The sequence below is a fragment of the Sordaria macrospora genome, chromosome 6 (genome assembly GCF_033870435.1).
Source record: "Sordaria macrospora chromosome 6, complete sequence".
In the NCBI taxonomy this organism is placed as follows: domain Eukaryota; kingdom Fungi; phylum Ascomycota; class Sordariomycetes; order Sordariales; family Sordariaceae; genus Sordaria; species Sordaria macrospora.
In genome coordinates this window covers 1887823-1915380 of record NC_089376.1, presented here as the reverse complement: position 1 = coordinate 1915380, position 27558 = coordinate 1887823, and the positions used below count along the sequence as shown (strand labels likewise).

At 52.8% G+C, this 27558-nt stretch overlaps 9 protein-coding genes across 9 annotated transcripts; 6 read left to right on the top strand and 3 right to left on the bottom strand.

The window, feature by feature from the left end:
• Positions 1–2: 2 nt before the first annotated feature.
• SMAC4_06412 (uncharacterized protein) lies at positions 3–1130 on the bottom strand. Its single transcript, XM_003344709.2, has 2 exons — positions 856–1130; positions 3–550 (listed from the first exon to the last, which is right to left on the bottom strand). Exons 1-2 carry the CDS (start codon positions 953–955, stop codon positions 306–308), a joined length of 345 nt encoding a protein of 114 aa, XP_003344757.2. The 5' UTR covers positions 956–1130; the 3' UTR covers positions 3–305.
• Positions 1131–1262: 132 nt separating this feature from the next.
• On the top strand, positions 1263–3161 carry SMAC4_06411 (uncharacterized protein). The gene is made up of 3 exons (XM_003344708.3): positions 1263–1361; positions 1447–1729; positions 1811–3161. Exons 2-3 carry the CDS (start codon positions 1521–1523, stop codon positions 2670–2672), a joined length of 1071 nt encoding a protein of 356 aa, XP_003344756.2. The 5' UTR covers positions 1263–1361; positions 1447–1520; the 3' UTR covers positions 2673–3161.
• Positions 3162–5716: 2555 nt separating this feature from the next.
• SMAC4_06410 (uncharacterized protein) lies at positions 5717–10553 on the top strand (the record flags this gene model as incomplete). The annotated part of the gene is made up of 5 exons (XM_003344707.2): positions 5717–5852; positions 5949–6780; positions 6839–9204; positions 9268–9401; positions 9466–10553. The coding sequence occupies 5 exons, from the start codon at positions 5717–5719 to the stop codon at positions 10231–10233; spliced, it is 4236 nt and encodes a 1411-aa protein (XP_003344755.1). The 3' UTR covers positions 10234–10553.
• Positions 10554–11878: 1325 nt separating this feature from the next.
• On the top strand, positions 11879–13173 carry SMAC4_06409 (uncharacterized protein). Its single transcript, XM_066090449.1, has 2 exons — positions 11879–12837; positions 12900–13173. Exons 1-2 carry the CDS (start codon positions 11895–11897, stop codon positions 12995–12997), a joined length of 1041 nt encoding a protein of 346 aa, XP_065947478.1. The 5' UTR covers positions 11879–11894; the 3' UTR covers positions 12998–13173.
• A 351-nt stretch (positions 13174–13524) lies between these two features.
• On the bottom strand, positions 13525–15369 carry SMAC4_06408 (uncharacterized protein; the record flags this gene model as incomplete). The annotated part of the gene is made up of 2 exons (XM_003344705.1): positions 13525–15105; positions 15310–15369. The coding sequence occupies 2 exons, from the start codon at positions 15367–15369 to the stop codon at positions 13525–13527; spliced, it is 1641 nt and encodes a 546-aa protein (XP_003344753.1).
• Positions 15370–18198: 2829 nt separating this feature from the next.
• Positions 18199–20178, top strand: SMAC4_06407 (uncharacterized protein). Its single transcript, XM_003344704.2, has one exon. It carries the CDS (start codon positions 18688–18690, stop codon positions 19624–19626), a length of 939 nt encoding a protein of 312 aa, XP_003344752.1. The 5' UTR covers positions 18199–18687; the 3' UTR covers positions 19627–20178.
• A 184-nt stretch (positions 20179–20362) lies between these two features.
• SMAC4_06406 (uncharacterized protein) lies at positions 20363–21902 on the bottom strand. The gene has a single exon (XM_003344703.2). The coding sequence runs from the start codon at positions 21639–21641 to the stop codon at positions 20706–20708; it is 936 nt and encodes a 311-aa protein (XP_003344751.2). The 5' UTR covers positions 21642–21902; the 3' UTR covers positions 20363–20705.
• Positions 21903–24050: 2148 nt separating this feature from the next.
• SMAC4_06405 (uncharacterized protein) lies at positions 24051–24974 on the top strand. Its single transcript, XM_003344702.2, has 2 exons — positions 24051–24333; positions 24394–24974. Exons 1-2 carry the CDS (start codon positions 24261–24263, stop codon positions 24525–24527), a joined length of 207 nt encoding a protein of 68 aa, XP_003344750.1. The 5' UTR covers positions 24051–24260; the 3' UTR covers positions 24528–24974.
• A 205-nt stretch (positions 24975–25179) lies between these two features.
• Positions 25180–27357, top strand: SMAC4_06404 (uncharacterized protein). Its single transcript, XM_003344701.2, has 3 exons — positions 25180–26237; positions 26316–26540; positions 26599–27357. The coding sequence occupies exons 1-3, from the start codon at positions 26047–26049 to the stop codon at positions 27176–27178; spliced, it is 996 nt and encodes a 331-aa protein (XP_003344749.1). The 5' UTR covers positions 25180–26046; the 3' UTR covers positions 27179–27357.
• The last annotated feature ends 201 nt before the right edge of the window (positions 27358–27558 follow it).

The following is a 27558-nucleotide window of genomic DNA, read 5'->3' as shown; positions in this document are numbered from 1 at the left end:
AGAAGAAATATAATACAACAAGCATCGATTCAGTTTACCGTCTGTCACCTTAGCTTGATAATTCCTGTCATTCCTTCTTATCTCCCATATCAGCTGCAGATGACTTCAGAAGATGACCACGAGATCTCATGCCGCCCTTTTTGAGCAATACGCGCTGTTTATGCTCGCCGGGGTACACCACCGCAACCAAGGCCCCCTGGAATCCCACTTCCTGACCTGAGTCCCTTCCCTTCCGTTGCATCTACAATGGAAGGTCTTTGCCTTCCCTACTCCCTCCTTCGCCCCTCACTCCTTCTTCTTTCCACTCACTCAGCAACACCCTCCACCTTCCCCTGCGCATTCGTCCCATCCATCGGCGGGCCGTCGTTGCCCCCCGTAGCCGCCTTTTCCTTGGCGTACTCCTCGGGCGTCTGGCACTTGGCGCTCCACGCGTGGATCCGCGCAATCTCCTCCTTGAGCGCGGCGTTGACCAGCCGGTGCCGCTTGAGACTGTTCTTGCCGACGAAGTCGGGGGAGACGATGAGGGAGGTGAAGGAGGCGCCGCAACCGCCTTTTTTGTATTAATTTGGGTGTTAGTCAAGCTAGGTGTGTGTACAGATAGATGTTGAAGAAATAGGAATAGGGGATGTGACATGACATGATGACTGAGGTGAAGTGGGTTTCGACGGGGACGGGAAAATGGAGATAATTTTATCAGATCATCAGATTGTCCAGAGAGCTCCGAACCGGCGGTGACATGACGTCGGGACAAGAGAAGGTAGGTGCTCGGTGGAAATGTGCAGCGTGTATAAGGTCGAGAAGGAGTTGTATACTGTGTAAATAAAGTGATGTATCTGAAATAAAATATGTACATACCCGACATGTCTGTTACTTCTACGTGAGTGGCATTGAGTCTCGTCTTGAGGACGGCGGAGAGGAAGTCCTCCGTGATCGCTGGTTCTTGGATGTCGGCCATTTTTATGCCTTTTGTAAGGCTGTACCTTATGTCTGGTCTTTGGTGTAGAAGGGGGGAGAGTTGATATTTGGAGATCTTGGAAATGATCGAGTCGGAAAAGATGGAGTGGGAATAAAGAAATGGATAATGATTGAGGGACCACTGCAGCAACTGAACCTGAAAGTGTGAAGAAAGATGATGCCCCGCGAATTGAATGGTCTTGGCATCAAGCTTTAGCTTAGGAAATGGGAAGACGGGTTAGGGTTGGGGGTGGAAATAATAATGCTGCAAGGTTCGAACTCGGATGGAACAGGCTTCACCCACCCACCCCGCCTGGAGTTCCCTCGTTCGAGTCGAGGTTGTAAACAAACAAACAGTTCATTTGAGCAATTGACAAGGACAACAAGGCTTGAGTAGAACCCAATCTGTATGTTGGTATCAATTGGAGACGATAAATAAACTTTCATTTTATTCTTCCATTTTCTTATGAAACCCCGCTGACCCAACCACAGTTCAAAATTTCCCGGAGCTTGCCCACTTTTGAGCATCAAGTCATCAACAACACAAAGTTGCCCCGGGCACACTCATGAGCGCAGTCTTCAAGATCCCGACTAGGATCACCACCAGGCTATTCACTAAACCTGTCGCATTTGCATATAACCCATCTTTATTTCTCTCAAGATCTTTCAGCAGACGTTATTGTCAAAACACGTATAATAACCCTGCCTTCACCATGACATCCACCCTCGAGAGCCCCCATTTCACCAAGCAGGTGGTAGCCGCAATGCGCGCGCTGTAAGTGCTCCCAACTTGTGGTCTAAAGAACGATTTCATCCTCTATGGCCGACTTCCATGACTGATACTAACTATGACCAGCTACCCCGAGCAACTCGCCGACAAGGCCTGGGACAACGTCGGCCTGCTTCAAGAGAACATTGCTGTTAGCGGCCAGGATGTCTCCCCAACCGTCCTTTTGACCAACGACCTCACCGTTGCCGTCGCCGAGGAAGCCATCCGCAAGCGCGCCTCAGTCATCGTATCATACCACCCCTTCATCTTCCGCGGCCTCAAGTCCGTCACCCTCGCCGACCCCCAGCAACGCATCCTCTTGCAGCTCGCCCAAGCCAACATAGCCGTCTACTCCCCTCACACCGCCGTCGACGCCGCGCCGGGTGGCATGAACGACTGGCTAGCCGACATGCTCGACGGCCACGGCGTCGAAACGAAGCGGAGCATCTGCCAGCCCATCTCTAGCTCCATCACCTCCTCCCTGCCTCCGGCCTTCTTCAACTCGGGCTACGGCCGCCTCGTCGAGCTCGGACACCCCGTCCACCTCGGCAACATCATCAAGGCGTACGCCGAGGGTCTTGGCGGGCTCAACCACATCATGATCGCCGCGCCCAAGGACAAGAAGGTCACGACCATTCGGAGCGTCGGCATCTGCGCGGGCAGCGGCGCCGACGTGCTCAAGAACTGCGACGCCGACCTGATTGTCACCGGCGAGATGACGCATCACTACGCGCTGGCGCTGACGATGAAGGGGAAGGTGGTGGTGACGGTGTTCCACAGCAACAGCGAGAGGAAGTTTCTGAAGAAGAGGCTGCAGGCGCAGTTGCAGGCGCAGCTGGAGAAGGAGGGCGTCAAGCACCCCGAGGTGCTCGTGAGCGAGGCGGATGCGGATCCGTTTGAGATCTGGGATGTGAACAAGATGCCTGCTTGGGCTTTTGGGAAGGAGTAGGCGGACGGATCTGGGGAGGTGGTAAAATGGTGGAAATTGAGAAATTGACATATGGTGCAGCAATGGTGGCCCTGGCCTGACTACTAGCACTGAGAGGCACGAGAGGAAGAGAGTGCTGGATCTGTGTATAACCTGACCCCTTGGCCATCTCCACAGGTAGGCACTAGCTCGGTTTGCACAGGGGACCAAGGCAGATCTCATCGTACCTGCCTTCCTAACACATCTGGAGACTAATCTACACAATCTCTGGATCGGGCAAGCACACCCTGGCAGGTGCTGTCAGGACATGGACCACCCGATATTAGATGACAGGAAGGAGCGAGGGACTGGGAATACAATCATGATGCATTCCTGGCTGGGGGTTTTGACGGCGCGCCACCTCATCTCCTGGGGTAGATATGTAGATTCTGCATCTCCAGATGGTGTTATCAATTCCAGCAAAAAGGGTTCTACCGGTCATTCATAGTTCTGACGCGATGCATCTCCACGATTTAATAATTCTGGTAGTAAATGCTAGTTCAACGGCCCAAGCCAACACGATATGGCCGCCACTATTAGATGATGAAACGGCATTCAAGCCTTCAGGTTCCGCGCGGGACGGAAAACGTGGGCGCTGCTGCCCCCGCCTCCCAAAACACCATTTCCACAACTCGTTCAACCCGATGGACTTTCTTTTTTCCGGCTCCGCCGTTAGCTCCTTCCTTTTTTCTCCAATTGGAAGAAGAAGATGTGGACGGTAAGGAAGGAGCGCAATTAGGCGACGAGACGAGCGGGAAGAAAAAGAGAAAAAAAAACCGTGTCTTCGTCTGACATCATAGTCTCGAGTTCTTCCCTTTTCCGCTTCACTTTTTAATCCCGCTGTCGCCGGTATCCGATATGTCTTTCTTCGGTCATCACGACACGAGAAAGGGCCTTCCAATCCCGCCCGCTGCTGCCGATATCAAATTATGTATGTCTAAGTCTCTCTTCAGTCAGTCAGTCATCCCGTCACGGACACGAGAGAGATAGAGAGAGCAGCCGAAACCAAAACACTCCGCTCCGCTGTTCGTTAAAGACTCAAGACTCAAGACTCAAAACTCAACTGGCCGAGCGAGCGATATGCCAATAATATCTTTTCTCTCTCAGTATCTCTCTCCCTCGGTCAAAGTCAGAGTTAAACACTACTATACGGACGGACGGACTTTGACATTACCAACTTTCCGGATATATATGATTCCAGAGTAGGACGGAACGGGAATATTTGAACTATGATGCATGCATCATCATCATCATCAACATCAACATCGTTCTTCGTTGCGTTCTTGGCTTCGTCTTCTTCGTGGATGATGAGAGGTGAGTGATGAGTGATGGGCTTTACCTGCTGACTGCTATCTGCTAGCTGCTGAACGGGTACTTACTTCCAAACCTTTATCAGCTGAGTTTCTCCAAAACCCTCAAGAGCTCAAGAGCTCAAGACATATTTCTCTTGGCCCGCCACCGTCCGTCCACCTACTAGTATGTCCGCCAGTCACATCAAACTGAGCTATGTAGGTATGGCCTTGCTGAACTGAACTGAATTGAACTTTTTTTTTTCCAGATCTTAAGTCTCTCTCTCTGCTTTGATAACTACCGAAGATGTTGCTGCTGCTGTAGGAGTGAGTGATAATTAAGCACAAGTAGGTAGGTTCTGTAGGTAGGACTGAGATAAAATTGCACTCCAAGACAAATTTGTCTCGCACACGCATTCATTTAGTTCCTGGATCCTGGCCCTGGCCACTTTTCACTCACTATAAATTTCATCGATCTGCCTGCCTGCCTGCCTGTGTGTCTGTCTGTCCAAGTGGCTTGCACGCATGTCTAACGTCCATTATGTGTAACATGAGGGGATGTGCTTGACTGACTGACTGCCCGTCTTGGCATCTTGCTTATCAGGGAAAGTGAAGACGAATCATGTCAGACTCAGACCAGGCTGACTAGAGGTAGATGTAGAGGCAAGCCAAGAGGCTCGGTGACTGACTGACTTTCCTGCGGCTGGAAAAGCTTTTTGCGTAATTTCTCCGCTTTTTGTGTTTTGACGCCCACGCTTCACAACATGAGATAGATCTGGGAGTACCTCAACGCCTACGGGGAATCTCGGCATTACATGCATTACTAGACATGACCAAAATCTTGCTGATGTTTTGAATCTTGGACGAGCTGTCAGCTGCGTGATGAAATGCCTTGCCAAGTGTCTACCTCAGTCCATGGTACAGCCGAAGGCTGTAGACAGACATGACATGACAAAACAAAGTCGGCTTTTTTTGCAAAGAAGAGAGAGACACTGAAGATGGATCTGAAGAGACCGTCTCATCACGCTAGATCTCTCTCAGTCTCGTGGCTCAACGCATGGTATGGCATGGCATGGCCCAACGTTGCTTCTAGAGCAGATAGAGGAAGCTCGTTTCGTGTGTCTGATCTGCCTCTTTGCCTCTTGGCTCTCCTCGACGAACCCCAGATGGATATCTTACTATGTCTAATATCGGAGTTACAGAGTGTGCTACATGATATTCCTGATATAGACCAGACCATGTTAGCTTTCTTTCAAGTTCAGTTCAGTTCAGCGGCGGCGTGGACGAGATCCTAGAGGTGGTGGTGACAGCACAAGTCAGCAAGATGTCAGCTTGAGATCCTTCAGACAGACAACTCCCCCTTGTAACTTGCTTCCATGGAGATCCCAGAACCCCATGGTTACCTTGACTCTCCTTAATCTTATGCTTTCACTGAACGCATCGGCTTTTGCTCAAATAGCAAGATCCGCCCTCACTTCACTTATTATCTTTTCTCGTTGGATTATTAGAAGAACGGTGTCTTTTTTTCCTCAATTGACTTTGCTCAGTCTCTCTTTCCCTTCCTGCATTCCTTTTCGGCATTATCTGCGGGAGTTACACTCGCTCGTTTCCAGACGTTGCAGTTTCAACTAACCAGTTTGATAGACGCATCTATCGCATCTATCGCATCCGTATTCCCTCTTTTCCCCAAGGTTGACTAAACAAAAGTCCGACACAACCAAAATAACTCACTCCCTCATGAGGCTCGTCCTTATCATTCACTTGGCTCTTGCCAGCCTGGCAAGCATTGCGTTGGCTCAAGATGTCTTGTTCCCGTATATGCATGGCCTAAAATACTCAGAGTATAATGAGACTGTCAAGTTGGGACTATCAGGTGAGTTCTTAAGATGAGACAAGTTAGCATCATCATCAAAGATTAATGTCATCGTGAGGAAAAAAAGAGACTGACAAAAAGACAAAACAAAAACAGTCCACACCTGCAAAGATGAAGCGGAATGGTACAGCATGACCACGGCAGACTTTGCCAAATACAAGGCCATCATCGTCCCCGACTGTCTCTGCAACACCAGTCTCAACACCATCAAGTTCCTGGACGATACAAAAAAGGTATGGTCCCCGGCCGTGACGGGGAACATGGTCCTCATTGGCACCGACCCGTCCTTCCACGCAAAGTGGTTCGGGCTTCCGGGCGCCTATGCCATGATGAAGGACGCCATCAGCCACGTCACGCTCGGCAACAAGAATGGCACAGGCATGTACTTCTCGCTCTCGTGCTACTACCAAAGCAACTCCAGCCAGATGGCTGTCCAGTCTCTGTCCGAGATTGGAAACTTCCAGGTCCGGGGCAACCTCAGCCACCCGTGTCTGAACGACGCCCATCTTGTGGCTACATCCGACGTCATGACCTCGCTGAACGACGGCATGGCAAGCGACTGGAACTGCAGTGTCCATGAAGTGTTCTCGGACTACCCTCGAGAAGGGTCTGGTGGCTTCAATGCGCTTGCCGTGGCCGTGAAAGCTTCTGGTCCGGGGCAGCAGGAGTTTGCTGATGGCACCGTAGGTATTCCCTACATTATTGCACGTGGAGCAACTCCTGTTGGGTGCGGAAACAACGTGACGGACACCAAGTTCCACGAGCAGTGCGACGAAGGCAAGGCAAACGGTACTCCGGAGAGTCTTTGCTCGGCGTCGTGCAAGTGCATCTATGGCATGATCAGTCCAGGCGTGTGTCGTCCCAAAGACAATACCACATCGACGACTACCAGTCAGATGTCAAGTTCCACGGTCTTTAGCAACTCTAGGTAAGTTACTTTCTCAACCGCGGAACAGACCGATGAAAAGTTCCTAACCATGAGTCAGCAGTACAATCGCTTCGAGCACTTCACTCCCTGCAAACTCAACCTTTTCTCGGCCCGTTGTTACAGTCACGGCAGCGCTGCCTTCCAGCAGCATGACGGGAAATCTCACCTTTACCAATTCCTCCAGCACTCCTAATCCTACCGGGCCGGAGACAGATCCCATCACGGTGACCGTCTATCCCTCCAGCCCCAGCTCTCCTTCGAGTGCTCCACCGACAATTACCGCAACTCCTATGCCTGCGCCTGTGCCTTCCTCGGTTGCTCCACCAAACAACAGCTCGAGCGTGTCTTACGGCAATGGCACCACGCCGCTTGAACCTCCCCGTCCCCCTCCAACGGTGACTGTTTTCCCTTCAGATGTTCCATCAGGAATACCGCCCGGAACCGTCACGGTTCTGCCACCAACATTCACTGTGAGACCTCCACCTCCTGAAGATCCATCAGGATCAGCACCGGGGACCGTCACCGTCGAGCCATCATCTCCGTCCAACTCTGGTGGCTCACCACCCTCATCGCCATCAGGTTCAGGCCCAGTCACAGTCACAGCTCTTCCGTCATCTCAGTCCGGCAATGGAACTTCTCCACAAAGTTCCGGCTCTCCGTCGTCATCAAACCCTGTATCAGGACCCGTCACGGTTACAGCTTTGCCCCAATTCATGAGCGGCGCTCCTCCGTCTTCAATGCCCTCGCAGTCTGGCAATTCTTCATCCCCGTCGTCCCAGTCAAGCGGCGGTTCGGCGTCTAGCGGACCCAATGGGCCGGTCACTGTGACCGCTTCCGGATCCGGTCGACCCAGTAATAGCAATGCACCTCCATCATCGGAAACAGCTACGGCTGATCCTGGTATGGAATCCTCGAGCAGTTCCCCTGCGGGATCAGCACCTGGATCTGGCACTGCCACTGGAGGGCCTCCAAGCTCTCCTTCCTCTTCTGGTCCACAGTCGGGAGCACAAACAGTCACGGTGACGGCGCAGCCGCCTGACCAGCCGGTTGTGTCCTCTCAAGCACCAGGAGGAGGTTCGTTCTCAGACATCCCGGGCTCCTCAGGCTCTGCCTCGCCTTCGAATTTGCCCGGCGTGTCTAGTGATGTCCCCGGCGCCTCTGGGGGCCAGGTGACAGCGACAGCTCAACCCTCAGCTCAAAGCAGTTTGCAGCCGTCATCTGGCGGTGGTGCTGGTACCGGTGCTGGTGGTCAGGAATCATCATCTTCTCAACCTGACGGATCCTCTCCATCCAGCCCGGGCTCGGGCGCGAATACAACCCCTCAATCAACAGTGACGGCTGTTCCCAGCGCCAGCGGCGAGTCTGATACAGAGGGACCCGACACAAATGGAAACCCCGGAGCAGTGCCGCCGTCCAATAGTCCGGTTACACCCACGGACTCTGGACAATACCCGTCCAGCACCAATGCGGATGCTCAAACAGCCTCGGGAGACCCTATCTCTGCAAGCCCATCATCTGGTGCCGGTGCTGGAGCTGGGGCTGGGGCTGGAGCGGGGACAGCGTCGCAACTTTCGTCCAGTCACCCGCCGTTCAGCAACCAAACTGCTACCTTCATCTCCTCGGGAACACGTGCATCATCCGTGACCGGTAGTCAGCCAACAGAGGATTCTGGTTCATCCCCAGCAGCAGGCTCTTTGAACACTGCAACTGCTACACCTGTCCCTGTATCAGGATCAGGTACCGCGACTATGGGCGGAAGCAGCAGCTCGGCTGGCAGTGGTGCTGGCAGTGGTAACGGCAATGGAAGTGGTAGTGGCAATTCCGGTTCAGCAACGGGATCTGCACAAGCTCCTGGGGGGACAGGCACAACCAACCCCTCTAATGGCGGCTCAGGAGCGGGTGGCTCCCTCACTTCGGGTCCCTCAGGGGCGGTTAGCAGTGGACAGCCTGTCGGTGGTACTGCGTCTGGTTCACTTTCGAACAGTCAGTCGTCGTTGACTTCAGGGTCACCCATATCTGGATCCTTTGGAGGATCACTGACTGCCACTTCCGTATCTGGCTCTGGATCACCTACCACCCTGCCCGGCCTTCCGTCTGGAGGGACTTTGACACAAGACCCAAACAACACTCGCCCAGGCTCTGCCGTTTCTACAGGCCAGGTAAACGGCGGAACTGGTAGTGGTGGTGAAGCTTCTCATACAGGGCCGTCTGGGTTCGTAAACGGAACCATGCCAGGAGCTAGTTCTTCTTCTGCGCCCACCGGTGCTGGATCGGGCGGTGCTGGTACCGGTGCTCCGATATTCTCAGGATCCGGAGCTACTAGTCCCTTCCCGACAGCAACCCCAGTGAGTTGTGATAGGTGGATCGGTGTCGAGATCATTTATATGATTGAGGAGATCGAGGTGTGTCCTGAAGGGGCTACAGGTAAGTCAGCCACAGTCCCAGAGATATTTTAGAGTGCTTTATACTGACATAGAGTGGGATCAGTCACGACAACAACGACCTCAACCACTGCCACCATGTCTCGGCCTATCTGCCAAACTTCAGCAACGAACCTCCCATGTTACCCTTGTATTATGGGGACTCATACCTCGTCTGATCATACTTTCACTGTTACTAGGGTAAGTTCCAACATCAGTAATACAGACATCGATGTGTGATTGTAACTAACCTTTGCCCATCTAGACGTCGTGCACAACCGCAACGGAGCCTACCGTAACCGTCACCATCCAGCCCTGCAACACCTGCACGACATTAACTTATACTGGAACTGTTCCTGGACACACACCGGGAGGTCCTTGCCATGCATGCAGTTCATACGGCGAACCAGACGCTACTTCAACGGTGACAGTCATTGACCCGGGTGTTGGTCGTCCTTCTTCGGAGGTGTGGTTCTCGGCGCTCAACCCAACAATCATTGTGACTCAACCAGCGGGACCGGCAGCAAGTGTTAGTAATGAGGCGGAATGTACAACATCGACTATTGTTGGAGTAGGCGGCGGATACCCAGGACCAGGCTCGGCAGGATCGGTAACGGGAACATCACCGGCTATCGTCCCGATTCATACCGATCCCCCCACACCTGGTGGTAGCGACAATGAGCACGACCCAGCTGGGTATACCTACGGTCCTCCTCCTCCTCCTCTTCACGATCCTCAGTCATCTAGTTCCGCACCAGGTGTACCGGGAGCGCCGGGGGTAGGGAGCGGAGGAGTGTCAAATGGTGACTCACATGGGCCCGCCATGACTCCAACAGCACCGGTGCCGACTCCGGACCCGGATCCGGTGATGGTCACCAATACAGCTGTTCCATATCGCCCCACAATGGCGGCCGGGCCAGAGTACAGTCCTATCTTAGCCGGTGCTCCGGGTTCCAACATCGAGGCCAGGCGTGCTGGTGCCGGGGTGGTCCTAGGGTTGCTTGGGTATATTGTGGTGATTTTGCTCAGTTGACCAAACCGATTGGTAGTCTTGAGGTCGGTTTGCCCCGCTTCAGTCACACAGTCACACTTCACCCCCACGCAAAAGTGTGGTTAGTAAATGAATGTGAGAGGCTGTCCTTTTGGTATGTCAGTCATGTTGTAATGAGATGGAGATGAGGGAGTTTCATGGTCGTGTTATTCAGAAGCGAACTGAAGCGAGGAAACATGCATACATGGTTGGCAGGGATACGGTTGTATGGGAAAATATCATGGAGAAACGAAAAAAGTCAGTCGGTAGAGTAACGTCTGTAATGTTGATACTTGTTAGTAGGACCTTGATAATATCTTTCCATGAAGAGCACTTACATGATTTTTGTGTTGGCTTCTCGTAGTGGGCGGGTAGTATTCCCGGTGGACGGTGATAAGGTACTGTGTAAGTACAAACGTAGCCAGTAGAAGGGAACGTTGGAGCCGTCAAAGGTTCTCGGCGTCGGCAAGGTGTCGGATATTGTCACACGGCGGTACCACTCATCCTAACGCTCGTAACTTTGATTGTTGGATCTGGAATGAGGGGTCGAGGTACTGTAGATATCGTCAACCTGATGTGCCGTGGCTATCCGATTCGCTTTCCTCATCTCCACGCCATTCAGCGAGTTCGTCCGACGTCTGGAGTGGGGGTGTCTGGGTGTTCGGTTCGCGCTTTGACGTCGGGTATGTATGCAAGCTGCACGCACTGTCGAGAATCGAGATACCATAATAACGGGTGAACACTCGTTGGAAATGGGAAGAGGACGGGATGAAGAGGGGTAACTTGATAGCTCGACGGGAGAAGAATGTTGATGGACTGGATGGAAGGATCATCGACAATGTCGTGAAACTTCGGCAAAGGAGGGGAAGGGAGACATGGAAGATAACCAAGGGTGGGAAGGTAGCATGTTGAGATAACGCTTGAACTCGGGTAGCTACGATGCCCTCTGTGGATGGAAAGGGGGGCAAGTGGATGCAAGGGGATGCAGCTGCGAACAGGACCGGAAGCAGCAACCGTACGAGTGCACCTGTCTTACCTTACCTCTGGCGATGATAAAAGGGCAAGAGCTTCCCCCCATAATGTTCTCCTCTTCTTTCCCATTCTCTCTTCCACCGTCACCCACCTCTCTAACGCGAACCTTCGCCGTCGATTTCAAGGACTACCGTCAATACCAACACGCAAGTATCACCGTGCTTCCATACTCGGCCTCCTTCCTCCTCCCACCACATGTTGACATACTAATACCCCTATCCCAGAGATAGATAACTCAACACAAGGGTATAGACCACCCACCACCTCCACCAAGATGGCACCAACCATTTCGTCAGGAGGGGCTGAAGCTATGGACTCCCATTTGGCTGGATGATTATACCATGAGTCGATTACGTTCAAAACATACTTTCAGAGGTAACTATCTGAATGCATGAGCCGGTGCCAACTTTTCCCCTGTGTATAGGTTTGCTTCGCTTCAGCTTTCTAGCAAGAGAACGGGCAGCAAGTGACCTATACTAGGGGGAGGAGTACAGGCTGAGAATATACGGCGACGAACTTGATCTGGATAATACCAGCGAAAGGATCATGCTTCAACTTCCTCCCCCTACTTGCCCCTTCCCCTGTACAGTCATCCTAACATTCCCAGATAACCATCTACCTTATCCATCACCATGTCTCCCTCCGTTTTCGAGCCCCAGAGCGTTCCCGCTCTTGTCGATGTCGGCCTCAAGGTTGCCGGCAAGAACGATGCCACCGCCAGTGTCGAGCGTGATACCAGGGGCTTGTCCAAGCCTCTCCTCGAGCTCATGCCCACCCTCGGCACTGATGCCTTCACTTTCTCCCCCATTCGCGAATCCACTGTTTCGCGCGCCATGACCCGCCGCTACTTTGCTGACCTGGACGCCCACGCCGAGTCCGACATTGTCATCGTCGGCGCCGGCTCTTGCGGTCTTTCTTGCGCCTACGTCCTGTCCACTCTGCGCCCCGACCTGCGCATCACCATGATCGAAGCCGGCGTCGCCCCGGGCGGCGGCGCCTGGTTGGGCGGACAGCTCTTCAGCGCGATGGTGATGCGCAAGCCTGCCGACGTCTTCCTGGACGAGGTTGGCGTACCGTATGAGGACGAGGGTGACTACGTGGTGGTCAAGCATGCTGCTTTGTTCACTTCCACTGTGCTGAGCAAAGTCTTGCAGCGGCCCAATGTCAAGCTGTTCAATGCCACGACCGTTGAGGACTTGATCACCAGGAAGCACCATGCCGAGTCTGTGTCGTTGTCGGATGATGGCGAGGCCGAGGACGAGGCCAAGGTCAGGATTGCAGGCGTGGTGACCAACTGGACTCTGGTGTCTATGCACCACGATGACCAGAGCTGCATGGACCCCAACACCATCAACGCTCCCGTTATCATCAGCACTACGGGCCACGATGGTCCTTTTGGTGCCTTCTCTGTCAAGCGCCTGGTCAGCATGAAGCAGATGGAGCGCCTGAATGGCATGCGCGGACTGGATATGCAGTCTGCCGAGGATGCTATCGTCAACAACACGCGCGAGATTGTCCCAGGTCTGATCGTTGGCGGTATGGAGTTGTCCGAGATTGATGGCGCTAACCGCATGGGTATGTTGAGCTCTTCTCTCTTGGTTGATCGATTTGCATACTAACCTTGGGGGTAACGACAGGACCTACCTTTGGAGCCATGGCTCTCAGCGGTGTCAAGGCTGCCCATGAGGCCATTCGCGTCTTCGACCTTCGCAAGGCTCAGAACGACAAGTACTAGGCTTGTGTAGGACGTTGGAGGTTGTGGGTTAGGGAGAGTTTATATGTGCAACTTGCCAGATGTCCGAGTTGAATGTTTGCCGTCGTCGTCGGAATCAATCCGGGAAATCTTTGAACACATTGTACGATGTTTAGGCCAAACCAGTTTGAATGAAAATCGGCCACAGCCCAGCTGGGTCTAAAAAATCTTCTATCATCTCTATAAGTTGCCGGAACCGTGATATCAAACCCGTTTAATTTTGGTTGTCGTGCTGCAACGACGCCCAAGTCGATCCGCATGGTGTAGAATTGTGAAATTTTGAAGTTGTGCTGGATTTGATCGTGGAGGTACTCGTCTGGGCTAAAAACGCCCCGCGTTCGCGAATTGACCCGCCAGACCCCAGGCGAAGCCTGGGGTCGCCCAAGGGCGTTTCTAGCCCAGACGAGTAGGTATCCAAATTTTCTCGCCAGAATAGGTATCGAAATGATTGACCGGAGACGGGTGGGTGCTCAAAAGCAAATTACTATACCTTATCTGAGCCTTTGCCTTCAAATCGCTGGCGGGACAACAACAACCTCCCTCCCAACAGCTTCCAACCCCTTAACCAAGCCCTCCACCGTCCCCCTCAGCGTCTGGCAATTAACCACCACCCTAAAGAAGCTTCCCCTCTCGCCCGGCGCGTAATCCACCATGAAGCCTCTCGCAATCAGTTTCTCCACCATTTTACTCGTCCTCCGCGTGTTCTCCTCTGGATCCTCCGCCAGCTTGCCGCCAGGGGCATAATAAAAGCACACCTGCAAGCACGGCGGCGGGTTCGACGACACCAAAACAAAGTCCTTGCGCTGCGAAATTAGATCGGCCAGGTACGCAGCCATCTCAAAGGCGCCGTCGATCTGCCGCTCGAACCCGGCTGCGCCGTAGTAGATCCACGACAGCGCCAGCTTGAGCGCGTCGCCTCTGCGGCCGCACTGCAGCGTCAGGTCGGCCAGGTCCCAGACTTCTTTTGGGCCGTTGCCGTTTCCACACCCGTTTCCATTTATCAACACCTCTTCTTCTGCTGTCGTCTTCTTTTCCTCATCAATACCCTCGTCATCCCCCGCCGCCGCGGCCGGGCCATGAAACAGATACCCAGCCGGCAACGTATTCGCCTTATGAAAAACCTTGACATCATCCGTCAACAGGAACGAGCACGTAACAGGTACATTGAGCATCTTGTGCGGATTAACCGTCAAGCTCCTTGCCCTGTGCGACCCCTGCATCTTATGCCTATGCTTCTCGCTGAAAATCGCCGGCCCGCCCCAGGACCCGTCAATGTGCATCCACATGCCGAACTCGTCGCACAAGTCCGCGATCTCGTCAAGGGGGTCGTACGAGCCCATGACCGTGGTGCCCGCCGTGGCGTTGACGTAAAACGGGTGTTTGCCCTCCTGCTTGGCGCGCAGGACGGTTTCCCGGAGGGCGGAGGGGCACATGCGGCCTTGCGCGTCGACGGGGACGGTCCAGACGGATGAGGAGCCGAAACCGCATGTTACCGCGGCCTTTTCGACCGAGTAGTGCCCGTGCGCGCTGGTGAGCAGGATCAGAGGGCCCGGGGCGCCGCATTCGGTGTGGTTGTTGCCGTGGAGTTTGGAGAGAGGGAAAAGCGTGTTGCGGGCAACGACGATGGAGGTCAGGTTTGAAGCGCTGCCACCCTGGCAGGTGACGCCGCCGGCGCGCGGGCCGGTGAAGCCAAACAGGGAAGCGAACTGCTTGGCTGTGTGCTTCTCGATGACCGTCAAGGCGGGAGAGACTTGGTAGACGTGCAGGTTGGTGTTGAGGACGGAGAGGAGGAGCTCGGTGACGACGCCGACGGCGTTGGTGGAGGCGTAGAGCTTGTCCATGAAACCCTGGTCCCAGGTGTTGACGGAGTGAGAGAGGATGGACTGGATGGTTTGGAGCAGACCATCCTGACCTGCGCCCTCACCTTGCGGGAGGGATAGGGCGAGCTGCTTCACGAGCTGCTCTGGGCGGAGGGATTCGACGAGGACATTGCGGTTGTCTGGGGGCAGCTGGCCGGTGGCTCGGAAGGAGGCGGCGTTGTCTGCGTCCCGGATGAAGGGGACGATTAGGGACTTGACCGCATCAATGAGCTTTTCATGGAGACAATCAGAGTTAGTTTACTTTCTTTTTTCCTTTAATATGAGATTCAATCTTATCTAATCAAGTATTTTGGTGAAAGTAAAAAATGTGGTTGAGTGGATGTTGTCCACCTCAGGGACTTCTTGAGGCCTTGGGGGGTGCAATGGGGATGAGGGGGGTTAGGGTTAGCAGTTAGGATCCTTGATTGGACTTACACGATCAACCTCGCCTGCCCTGTTTAGAGCAGACTTGTCCGTACTGTGAGTTCCGTTCATTGTTCACCGTTTGTGTTTGTGTTTGCCCCGTTAATCTCCAAATAGGAACGTGGAATCAAGAACAGGATTGGCCGGGTATAGCGGAAGAGAGAAGAAGAGAATCCATGGCCAAAGAAAGAAACAAAGCAAGAAACCGAAGGAGTCAGAGTTTTTGCACTCACCCACAGCCCCCCCATGCGTGCCGTCACATACGCCGTAAACAAGGGAACGGGTGAACCGAACCGCGGTTCACGTCTGGGCCTCACAGAAGTCAGCGGCCCCCGGTCCACCCCGAAGTTCAAGAATCCACTCTTCGTCAACGCTCCGCCGACAGCCGTTCCTTTAGCCGCAGGGCAGCCCGGAAGGCGGAGCCCGTAAATCCCGCACATGGCCGCATTGGATTTGGGAAACTTTGGCGTACAGACCCGCCGGCGACTCCTCCGTCCCCGGAGCATGGAAGTGCTGTCTTGGACAAGTGGGGATCCAATCGGCTCTGCACCCGACCTCTTCGCAATATGACCTCACCGTGGACCAATATTCATTGTGGGATTTTCATGCTCCTCTGGATCAGTAGGTAGGGCAGTAGTGTACGCTGAATGTATAATACCTCTTCAGCAAAAAAGGTGATGAATGAGGAGAGATGAAAATACTCCACCTGTACATCGGTGTTCTTAACGAGATGCACCTCTGAAATGTCGTTTGAGTGGTTTGGGATCCCCCCACGACCCCCGCTCACTCGGTACCAAAAAAAGGAATCACGAAAGAATGGCGAATGCGGCGGTGCAACCGAGGAAGGATTTCATTGCTTCGTCGTACCTCTTGCTGTTGGTGGTCACCATTGTCCATTGGCAGCTCACTAGAGGGAAAATAAAAGAAAAAAAACAGACAAACTGTGACCTGCTGTGCAGTGCTTTTGTTTGGGCCTGTTGTTGGTTTTGCATTTTATCGCGTTGGTCAAGAGAAGAGAAAAGAAGACACATCATTACCTCCGGTTTCTTCCCCTCTCCAGAAGACACCATGACAGGCAGTGTCTTCCGGTTGTTCGGGTGTCTAGCAACGGCGACCGGCATAAAGACAACGGAAGGCAATGGCAATGCGGCCGCCCGGCGACCGGCGGGCTGTGTGGACCTTTTATCGCACATGGGGGACCTGACCTTCTCCGTTAACAGTGGGCCAATTGTTGACAAGTTGTGGGGCTCTCGCTTTGCGCATTGATATCATTTCAGCCAATCTCCGCATCGCCTCCATTCGGTATCCGTTCGCCCATCTTTTGCCCAATTCTGACATGTGACTTGTCGTTTTCAAGATGAAGGCAATCCCATTAGGTATTTTGGTTTGGTTTGCTCTGCGGCTAGTAGAAGCTAAAAAAGACGTTTGTTGTTCTGTATTCGTTGACTTGATTTCTGTGGTTTTTCCTCCAACCGAACCGTCTTTCGATGTGACAGCTTTCCCCAAAATCCCATTCAGCTGCAAGCCGGCTCCTGGGGACGCAACCACAACCCGGGCACCGCCTGCTGCATGCAATCGCAGTGCGCCATTCTGTCATGGTTGCCCTGCCGGAAGCGCAGCCGGTTGAGCGATCGTGCATTTGGGGATGGTCCCGCTGCTAACAAGCCAGTAACAAACCGCGCCTAGCGGGAAAAACAATCTGCACAAAAGAGTTTTCCATCACAGCCAACCAATCCTATCATGTCATGCTGATCCTCTCCAACTCCTGGAAAAGCAAAAAGGGGCATTTTGCAACCCCTATTGTCCATCTTAAACAGAACAAGACTCATTGTCTTTTTCGTCCAAGAAGCAACAGAAAGAAAGCGGGCGGTTGCAAGTTGCACTTGCTTCACCTAGACAGACAGACAGCTTTGTTGTGTTATACCGTAGTGCATGGCGGTTATCAACGATGAATGGCCTCCATCGCGAAATGTCCACCCTCCCTTGTCCACGGCGGAAAGGGCCAGATCCGGTGACGAGAGACAAGATCGTGCCCAAGGATGATCACATCCATGCCTCGTTGCTGTGCTTCTGTTTTCCAACCTGCCGTGTATTACAGCGTAGCAGTGTGCATCATAGCTAGCATCATCGTCAACGCCGTCTTCTTTCCGGCGAACGCCGGGGGTGGGAACAGTTGCAACTTTCCCCTGGTGACCGTCGCATTCAACGCATGAGGGCTCTTCCCCGGGAGGCCCCATCGCTGTGCCCATGCACGTCACCCCTGTGGGCATCCAATTGCGGGCAAGATGAAAGGTGGGTATCGGCCCAAATCAAATTCAATGAACTCACGAACCCCGGAAGGAACAACAAATACGGCCCATCTGGACTCTTGCTCTCTCCCACTGATATTCCATGATACGAGGAGGAGTCCATTCATCATCTTCCGTCCTCTCTTTTACATCTTCGAAAGCTGAGCCGGTTTTCTTCCCTTGGCCCTCATTGTTCCTCATCTCTCACTTTTTTTGGAGGTTTGTCAGCCAATACGGTAACTATTTTCTCAACGCCCCTCATTTTTGGTGTTCTTTTGGAAACAAAAACAAAAACATCATCACAATCCATCTTGGCCAACCACGCCACTTCTCCCTTGCGAGCCAACGCAACGACTCGACCAGAAACACTAGACTAAAACGCACACTCGCTCGCTCGTTCGTTCGTTCGCTCAGTTGTTTGCTTTTACGGCACCGCACTGCAGTTGCTACTTACAACCAGCTTATCGGACGGACTAAAAACAACCTTCTTTTTTTTCAGTTCCTTTTTGCAGTCTCTGCTTCTCGGCCTGACTTCGCCCCACACTTCCTCGCTTCTTCCTGGTTTTCCCGTCAAACGTGACGTCGAACCAAACTTTCTTGCGACGACGCGCTCGCACCTCGGGGTGAAAAATAAGGAAAGAAAAAGGAGGGATCCCACCTTGCATCATATCAAGCACCACCACTCACCAGGAACAAGGCCGGATCATCGCCCTGTCTGTGCGCCCACCCCTCCTTTCTAGGCTCGACCCAAACTTTTGTTTTATCTTGCAACCCACCTCGACCCAACCGACCTGCGACCCCTCTTATACGGAGCTGTCCTCGTCTACCATCAAATATCTTTCAGATTGCTCCCACCCAAATCATACCATTTTTTCTGACCCTCCTTTCGAAATCATATCTTACCTAAGGATAAGCCAACTTGGCCTCTCCAAATTCAATTGCAATATCAAAGCGGGCACAGCACCCCCTTTTTCCAAAGCCATTGGAATATCACATACAGAACTAGCAAGGCGTTTTACCCCCCGCTAGTTACAACACCAACCATCTTTCACCAAACAAGGCCAACGATAATTCGCCCAACAACAAAACAAAAACTTCAAAAATGCCATCCCAAAACCCCCGTAGTCACGGGCACTCGGCATCAACCGGCTCTGCCAAAACCGCCGGCACCGTCTCTTCTCCCACCCAAGGCACGCAGCAATCCCAACAACCACCGGTTCCCATCTCCATCACCATCTGCGGCGACGGCGGCTGCGGTAAATCCTCCATAACGCTCCGTCTCGTCCGTTCGCAATGGACAGAAGACTACGACCCCACAATCGAAGACAGCTACAGCATCACACGACGCATCGACGGCGTCACCTACCATTTGAGCTTAACCGATACCGCAGGCCAGGAGGAGTACCGCGGCATGTGGGCCTCGTCCAACCTGGGCGCCGACGCCTTTCTGATGGTCTACGACATCACCTCGCGCGACAGCCTCGACGCGCTACAGTACTTCAATGATCTGATCGACATGGAGGCCGAAACGAGGGCAGATAACGCGGCGAGGGCACGGAGGGCGGGGTTATCGCCGGCCCAGATTTCGGGAAGCATGTCCAACCGCTACGCGACGGGATCGAATATGGGCGGTGGAGCAGGGTCGGGAGCCAAGGCTGTTCCACCGGTGAAGATTGTGGCGGGAAACAAATGCGATTTGTCAGAGAACCGGGTGATACCAGCCGCTACGGGCTTGGAGTGGGCGAGGTCGAGGGGGTGCGGGTTCATGGAGACGAGTGCGCGCCTGGAAGTGAACATCGAGGAGACGTTTGCGCTGATTGTGAGGAGGGTGGTGGAGCAGAGGAGGCTGGCGGAGTTGGGGATTACGGGCGTTGATCAGGAGGCGGCTGAGGAGTTGTTGGGGAATAGTAGGGGGCGAACGAAGCCGTTGAGTCCGTTGCCGACCAAGGATGGGAAGGAAGGTGGGCTGGATGAGAAGGGTGGGAGTAAAAAGAAGAAGGGAGGGGCCAGCAGGTTTTTGAAGTCTCTGAAGTGCTGGTAGGACCAGAAGGATTAGTTGGATTGGGCTTGCTTGGTTCACGCTTTTGATGCTTTTTCTTTCTTTCTTTCGCTGCTAGGCAAAGCTTTTCGTGGATATGGGGGCCAAATAAGGCTGGGCCTTAAATGACCCTCAATTCACAGGATTAGGTCGGACTGGGATTGGAGTCGCTGGTTATGGTAGGCGTTTATCGGCGGTCAGCATGTCTTGTTTTCTGTCTTGTTTTCTGTCTTATTATTGCTTGCAGGCGAGGCGACTCGAAAAAGAGATCAAGATACCACACGCGGCGGTTTATTTGCCATTTTACAATTAGCTTCATTTTCTGGTCATGTCGTTTTCTTCCCCCTTCCCTTACTGTTTGACTGAAGCGACCATTGATGATGGATTGTGATTGGATTCATGGGCATGGTTGGCAGAAAAAGAAGTGAAATGTATATACAGTAAGGAATTCTTGGTCTAGGTCCTGGTTCATCATGAAATGTACCTGATATCCTGAAACTTGAACTGACTCCCATATCGTTTCCATATGCTTGGAGCCATAGACAACGCAGAGGGTATTTCAAACATATGATTGTGTCTTGTTGACTTCAAAAGTTGTAATGTGATGCATATCTCTCTCTACAGGGCTACGTTCTTCGAGGTTGTCGGTTTTCGGCCTTCTCTTGTCGGCTTGCATTCTTCTATTCTTGACTGTGCTTGTCTATCATGCATGACTCCATGTCCTTTCTTGCCCAACCATATCATCGTCCAGTTCTTTGCATCGGTATTGAAATCTCTTTCTTTCTAGATGGTGGTGTATGAACCTCTCCCGATATGCCCTAGATAGACTCCTAAGAAGTCGACGCTCGTGAAATCCCCCCCATTCTGTCTTCTGAACTGTGCTCCTACTACTCTGGTTCTTCATTGAAAGCGTGTCGCGCGCGCGCGTACTTTCCTTCCCATCAATCACCATCTACGCCCCATGCCTCTACAAGTACGCCAAACACCTCGTCGGTTTACCAGTACTCCATATGCTCCAGCCCGTAACTCCTCGACCAAACCAACCCTTCTATGATCCATGCAATTCCCCCTCCTCTTAACGTTCACTCCGCCGCCGCCGCCGCCCTCTTCTCATCCACCCAATCCCTCCAAGCCTTATACTCCTCGTACTTCAACTTCTCCTTCTTCCCCTGATACCTGACCACCCGCAACTCCACCTCCCTCCACCGCGCCTTATTTCCCTCCCACCCGGCCTTGCGCATCAGGCTCACCACCGTCTCCTCCTTGGTCCACCCTTGCTCCGGCGCCACGTCCGGCAAGTAAGTCGCGCCGTACCGGCGGCCGCGATACACAAAGCTGATGCGCAAGCCGTGCTTGCCGAGCTCCCAGTCCATGGCGTCGGCGGCCGGCTCGAAATCGGTCAGAAGCGTCACGGCCACTTGCAAAGAAGGCAGCTCGGCGCGGCTGATGGGGTGGAAGCGCGTGTCTTGCAGAGCGGAGGTCAGGGCGTACGAAGGCAGGCCGGAGGATAAGGGCTGCGATTCGAAGGTGCCGATGCAGCCGCGGAGGGAGACATTGTCATCATTGTCATCGTCATCGTCATCATCCGATGAGGAGTCATGATGGACGACGTTCCAGGTTACGAAGAGGGGGGATTCGTAAACGGGTGCGGGTGCTGAAGGCGGTGCGGGGGAGGCGGAGGAAGCAATGGATGTGGCAGGCGTGGAGATGCCGGATTGGAAGGTTGTGTTGCTGTTGCTGCTACTGTTGCTGCTACTGGTTGTGGCGAGGGATGTTGAGGAGGAAGACGATGATGATGACGGCAGTGTAGCCTCAACCAGCCTACGGAGCGCGGGGATTTGGGGGGCTTTGCTGCTGGAAACAGCAGTAGCTTCTTTGTCGTCGTCGTCGTCATCAATGGTGTTGTTGATGTATTCGGCCCATGACTTTTCGATTTCCGACAGGCTCATGGGCTTGCGACGCTCATGGTAGGCGACGAGGGCTTCGAAGCAGCAGAGACAGTGCTCGACGGTGGCCATGGTGGGAGGAGGTGGGAGGAGGGGAGTGCGTTTCTTGGCGAGAACGTGGCTGTACAAAAACGTCTTGACGGCGTCGGTGATGCTGTAATAGCTGTAGGAATAATAATGACGGTAGAGCAGATAGCGACTGCTGATTGGGTGTATGTTTCTGGTTCTGCAAACTGGTGATAGTCACATTTAAAAGGAGGGGGAAGAGGTTACCATGCTCTTCGAAAGGAAGACAACAACGGAGAAAAAGGAAAGGAAGAGGATAACGACGTGCGGGGGGTGGGGGACGATAGGACCGTCAAGCTTGGGCTGTAAGTGGAAGTGGAATGTGTGCTGTGCAGGCAGGGTGGGTGTGCCTCCGTCCACAGCGGCGTGCAGTCGTCAGCCAGGTAGGGCATCATCAGCACGAGCGGTAGTCAGGCGGATGGAGCCGTGGCTGAATCATCCATCCGAATTCCAGGCCAAGGATGACCGCCAGTCAGGAAATGGTGTGGTCACCATTCTTGAGTCGTTTTCCGGGTCATGGTTTCTAAGCACAAACGGAAACAGATGATGAATGGAAGAAAGGTGTCGAAAGCGAGGGGTAACTCGACGGGTCTCCGGTCAACGACAGTGGCCACTAATCCAGGGTGGGACAAGACAGCAGGGATTGAGGGGGTTGCTGCTGATGGTTCCCTAACATCGAAGTCTTTCTCTTCAATCCCGTCCTTGCTTCGATGGATGACTATTGTCTGAATTTTGATCCATTTGGGTGCATTGGATGTTCTCGTTCCAAGAGGTCCGGCCTCTCCACGCTCATCATTTATCAGAGAGTTATAAGGTAGTCAATCCAGAGCGACAATGACTTGCAACTGTGAAGACAACAACAGCCACCTACATAAGTCCAGGTCATCCATTTAGAGTTGAGGCACCGAAGCATGTTAGCGTCACCTCGACAGTGACCTGTGGAGCTGACGGGTTTCAGTGGATCTCGGTGGATCTCGGTAAGATCCACCACAACAGCCATCAAGGTCTCCCCAGACTCTTGTCATCAGACGATCCAGAGGATTCTGGACCTTATCGATAAGTCCTCTTGACTTCAGGCTTCACCCGTGGGCTCTTCTAGCCTTGAACGGATCACAAGTCCAACCCTGCGGTCAAACTTCCACGATAAGCGTACGAATGTCCCAGCGTCGAATTCTATCGATGATCTCTCTCGGGCACTTTGGCAACGTGTGCGGTATACGCAACGCCTGCGAGTCTGGCAAGTGATTCTGGACAACGTCAGTGATTGGAGTTGACGTGGGCTTCGAAAACAGCGACAAAGTCTCGCAGAGCCGAAGCTGTGGAATGTCAAAAGCAACTGGTGACTGTCACCCGCTGGTGTGCTACCTTGATATACATATGCCGGTATCTATCGACTGTGCCACATGGCCTCCAAGTATGGAGATAGTGGACAAATTGTGGCTCCCGTATTTCATCCTGTGCGGTCGTCGCACGCTTCTATACAATAAACCTTCTCCCCTATCAGTATCACGGTCCGACCAAGGAGAGCCCTGCTCTACGCCTCTGCCACTTATGCGATCGACTCCTCTCATGGCGTTCATCCGTTAGAAACTGAGATGGGAAAGTTGGCGAATATCAAACAGGATTGACAGCTCGTTAATGCTAGATGTTCTAGGCTCTGACAGGGGGAAGCCAGGGCTGCAACACGGAACCCCGGAAGAGGCCCGTCACGGTTTGATGTGCAAGCCACCGGGGCTCTGGGGCAGCCATTGCAACATCTTAACCGACCGGAGTTCCAGAATATCAGTTTCAGCCCCCTGCGACTATAAGGATAGAGGCTGGGTTGGTACTGCGTGTTGGATCCTCGCTGCAAATGTTCCAAATGCAAAAAAAGTCCAGAGTCTTGGTCTCACTGAATCCTACGGAATCCAGCCTTGGAAACCTGATCAATTTGGACGGTCAAAGACCGACTACTTCTGGCCTAGGTAGAGTAATGATATTACCAGTGCAATGCCTGAGTTGGAAGATGCGGAGCAAGTGTCGAATACTACAGACCTTTCCCAGTAGTAAGCCCGCAGATCACCGTTGTGACGGTGTACTGGAATCGGCTCTTACTCAAGGTCCAGACTGCAAATAGCTGCCAACCGCGATTATGATCGAATTCCCGGACCCTAGAACCACCGAAGCTTCAGTTCCCCCTTCAGTTCCGTCCCAATTCAAGAGAAAGTTGGCGTCTCTGGATTACCGTGGATAGGAACCCTTGCCGCGTTTCAAACAAGCTTCTGGGGAAGTGGATTAGCCGCTCGGCTACCACCTTGTACTCAACCCGAAGGCAGTGCTTTGTATGAATCGTATCCTGAAACGCATATCGTTCACGAAACCAAGCAGATCTCGACCACGAATTCATAATGTTTCTGGACACAATGCTACAAATAGTCAGCAATAGCCATCAATGGATCTGACTTTGGACCAGTCTTACTCATCGCCCTCGTTCAGTCTGATATCCGCGCCGTTCGCTTCAATTCCAGTCACTCTCAGTCTCTTCTACCATCGTCGCCGGCCGACTCTTTACGACTTCTCTAACGTTTATATATTCGCCCAACACTTGCTTTTTCCTAGCTAATCAACGTCGACGACACTCTCACAATGAAGCTTATTAGTGCTGTTGTGCTCGCCCTCGTCTCTGTGGCTATGGCTTATCCCACCGGCATCAGCAATGGTGAGTAAGCCAAGCTCATGTGGAAGTGTGATTTATTCACGACACTAACATAAGCGGCAGCTCAACTTGTGAGACGTCAGGACCTTCAGCATGACGTTGATCCCAGTGTACCGGCCATGTCAGATGCCAGCGGTAACGTCGTGCCATTCAGCAGCACTTCTGTTTTCAAAGGTGCCGCTGCCAACGGACAATGAGGCTAAGGAGCGAAAATGAAGGAAACAATACATTTGTACGCCGATGCCCACAGGGCAGGGCTAGTGGGGGAAACAGGGCATCAAGGAGCGTCATGGCGTGTCCGGGCCAAGCTCATAAGGGAGAGGCTGTAATGAGGATGCTCAACCACCACAGGACGGAAGTGAGGATGGCCTAGGAAGTTGATCTTGCTGGGCGCTTCGCTGTGAGGCTGGCGTCCCTTGCGGGCTCCAGGACTGAGTAGTGTAGACCGCCATCATCTGCCTATAGCCGATGCCATGATCGAACGGGGCGGCGATCATGGAGAATCCAGGTCAATGCAGGGCAATTGGGTGTTTTGAGGTTTACAATAAAGAATGGACACTTTGGTTTTGCAGAGTTTCTCGCATCGAATCGATGTCAGACAAAAATTGGCTGTTCAAGAGAAAGTGACAAATGACCGACCGCTCCAAGAAATATGAATATTTGGCCGCCCTCTTGGATTATTTTCTGTAGCGTGAGTGGGTCTCACAAGCTGTCGCTTCCTTCCTTGAGGCGCAGCCGGCAGGCAACGCTCTTTCTATCCGATCATTGGTCAGTCTGGCAACTTCGCTCGCGCTTGGTTTTATTTTTGGACCTCTCCCTTCCTTTCCCGCTTCCTGCGCTTGTAATCACCACGCATCCTCCAATCCCCATATGCACGACAACTCATTATAATCTAGACAACCTCAAATGAGAAATCCACGATGTCGGGCAATATGAGCTCTATCTTTTCGCCAAACGGGTAATAATCGCGACAAGCGCTGGAGGCAGCGCTGTTGGTTCCTAGAGTGTACGGGTCCATTTTGTGACCATGTCGTCGTCCACTTGTCGACGCTTTCCCACCACCCTCTTGTCCTCTGAGTCCTAATGCTCACTAGCTCATGCTTTTTAGCCCACTTGGGCATGCATGCACTTTCACAAACCCAATCAGGAAGAAGTGGCTTCTATCGATCTTCCTGTTCCTTGCTTTGCCATGGAGCGGCCGCGAGACAGCCACCGCCTAATCTGGGAACACTGATACAGCCCAGCCAACGCTTTCCGAGACAACGAACCCAGAAGGACAAACGGGGGCTTGTCTCCATGAGCCAGTGGACCTCTGCGGTTTGTTCCCTTTTGAGCCCTAAAGGAATCCACTTCTCAGCTCCTTCTCGTTGGGTTGCCGGGTGCTGAGCTGCAAAGAGGTACGGATAAAATGCCGAAGCGTTCTCCTCCGACAAATATCTTCCCTCCGCTCCTACCGGCGGATCCGGAAAGAAAATGCCTTTTAGCTGCCAACATACCTCCGCCGATCTCATTATACGTTACCGACTTTCACTGCCACTTTTGGGATAGTTACCGGGGACCTAGAAGTGGGGTGGCCGGCATCAATGGGACAGGATACGCGATCCACGCTCATGAACAGCGCTCCATGACCTCGACCAACAATCGCATTCTTCACTCACACCTACACGCGTTTATACGTCGGGGCATCTTGCATGCAATAATCGACAATATCCCACCATGACTGTGAACCTGGACCAGGTGCTGTTCGCACGCGCCGAATGGCGCATTCGCTTCCTCGTACCATGTTGGATAATGCAGGTTGGGGTTCTTCTCAGCCTGGTTGGACTATTTGCCTACCGACTCTCCGTAACCTGTCACACCTACGACGACGAGATTTCTCATGGCCGGGATCCTATAGTTCAAATAGTGTATGTCAGGAAACACTCTACGTATCAACACTCTTCCGCCAAACAAATGGCGCGCTAACACAAAGGCCCTTTCATTAGTTGGGAATCCATCCAAGTTGGTTTCTCCTTCATCTCTGTAGCTCTCACGGTAGCGGAACTATGGAAGGCGAGGTCTGAGGCGCTGACGCCCTTTTTCATGCTATGCACACATCTCATGAAATCCACACTGGCCAGCGGAATGCTGGGCTTAGATGCTGCCGTCTATGTGAGATATCCGGACCGCCACTACTCCATAGTTGGCTTGGCTATGGATTGCATCCTTCTGTAAGCACAGAGCGCCGTCTTGAATGTTGTGAATCTGCTAGGCTAACGTTTGATCCAGTGGCACAACACTTATAGTGCTCTTCTACGCTTTTTACACATATCGTCGCCTCTTAAAGTTCGAAGCCTACGACCTGGCCTACAACAAATCAGGAGGCTATAGCTACAGCAACGCCCGTGGGCCGGAAAAACTAGGCTATACCGTCAAAATATGGGGCGGAAAGAAGAACAACACGAGGGAGCCGTCGCCAACACCCGAGGCGTTGAAATCCAAAATAGACCAGGCAATCGGCGCCGAGTTCGGCTGGGGAAGCCGTCCGTCGGGCAGCGTTACGGAGCGTTCCGGCATAGTTGTTGCGGCCGGATCGGTTCAGAGCGGCGTGCCCACCCGACCGGCAGAGTTGCACAGGGCCCAAAGCTGGGTCACCGAGACTGGAGCGGTGGGCCCGAATACGTCCGAAGATCATCACATTGACGCGAACGAACAAAGGAAAACCGAGGACGATTACCATGATTATTATGAACTGGCCAATGCGCGCAGTCTAAGCATTCCGACACTGGTGGTGACTCCCGAGGGCGAAGAGGGAGATAGTGAAGCGTTGCTGACGGGACGGTGGGGAAACGCTGGGGGAAGTAGATAAATGGTGACAGAAAGCCGTGTGACGTTTAGAGGGTTGCGGCGTCGTCGCAATTGATGGAGCGGTGCTTTGGTGGCATATGTTGGTTTTATGTTTTTATACCCTTTTGCTCTTAATGAAATTGCATATTATCGTGCTTTTGACCTTGATCATAATAACGGCTCGGCCTGAGGGAACTACCACCGACCGCAATGTAAAGGAAGTACCTTAGCCGTACATCAACTACTACATAGGTTGTGTTGATTTACTCTATGTAGACTCCAGATATCATCGTTTGTCTGATGGCGCAATGCATATGCCATCCATACTTCATCATCTACCTTCACATTCAACCGTTCTAACCTCAGCAATAGTGTCGGCAGCACAACGCACCAACTACCAAT

Coding starts and splice junctions, on each gene's coding strand:
- SMAC4_06412 (XM_003344709.2), bottom strand. CDS start 955: ATGGCCGACATCCAAGAACCAGCGATCACGGAGGACTTCCTCTCCGCC. Junction 551..855: donor AGAAGTAACAGACATGTCGG/GTATGTACATAT, acceptor AATACAAAAAAG/GCGGTTGCGGCGCCTCCTTC.
- SMAC4_06411 (XM_003344708.3), top strand. CDS start 1,521: ATGAGCGCAGTCTTCAAGATCCCGACTAGGATCACCACCAGGCTATTC. Junction 1,730..1,810: donor GTAGCCGCAATGCGCGCGCT/GTAAGTGCTCCC, acceptor AACTATGACCAG/CTACCCCGAGCAACTCGCCG.
- SMAC4_06409 (XM_066090449.1), top strand. CDS start 11,895: ATGTCTCCCTCCGTTTTCGAGCCCCAGAGCGTTCCCGCTCTTGTCGAT. Junction 12,838..12,899: donor TGATGGCGCTAACCGCATGG/GTATGTTGAGCT, acceptor GGGTAACGACAG/GACCTACCTTTGGAGCCATG.
- SMAC4_06407 (XM_003344704.2), top strand. CDS start 18,688: ATGCCATCCCAAAACCCCCGTAGTCACGGGCACTCGGCATCAACCGGC.
- SMAC4_06406 (XM_003344703.2), bottom strand. CDS start 21,641: ATGGCCACCGTCGAGCACTGTCTCTGCTGCTTCGAAGCCCTCGTCGCC.
- SMAC4_06405 (XM_003344702.2), top strand. CDS start 24,261: ATGAAGCTTATTAGTGCTGTTGTGCTCGCCCTCGTCTCTGTGGCTATG. Junction 24,334..24,393: donor TCCCACCGGCATCAGCAATG/GTGAGTAAGCCA, acceptor CATAAGCGGCAG/CTCAACTTGTGAGACGTCAG.
- SMAC4_06404 (XM_003344701.2), top strand. CDS start 26,047: ATGACTGTGAACCTGGACCAGGTGCTGTTCGCACGCGCCGAATGGCGC. Junction 26,238..26,315: donor GATCCTATAGTTCAAATAGT/GTATGTCAGGAA, acceptor CCCTTTCATTAG/TTGGGAATCCATCCAAGTTG. Junction 26,541..26,598: donor GCTATGGATTGCATCCTTCT/GTAAGCACAGAG, acceptor CGTTTGATCCAG/TGGCACAACACTTATAGTGC.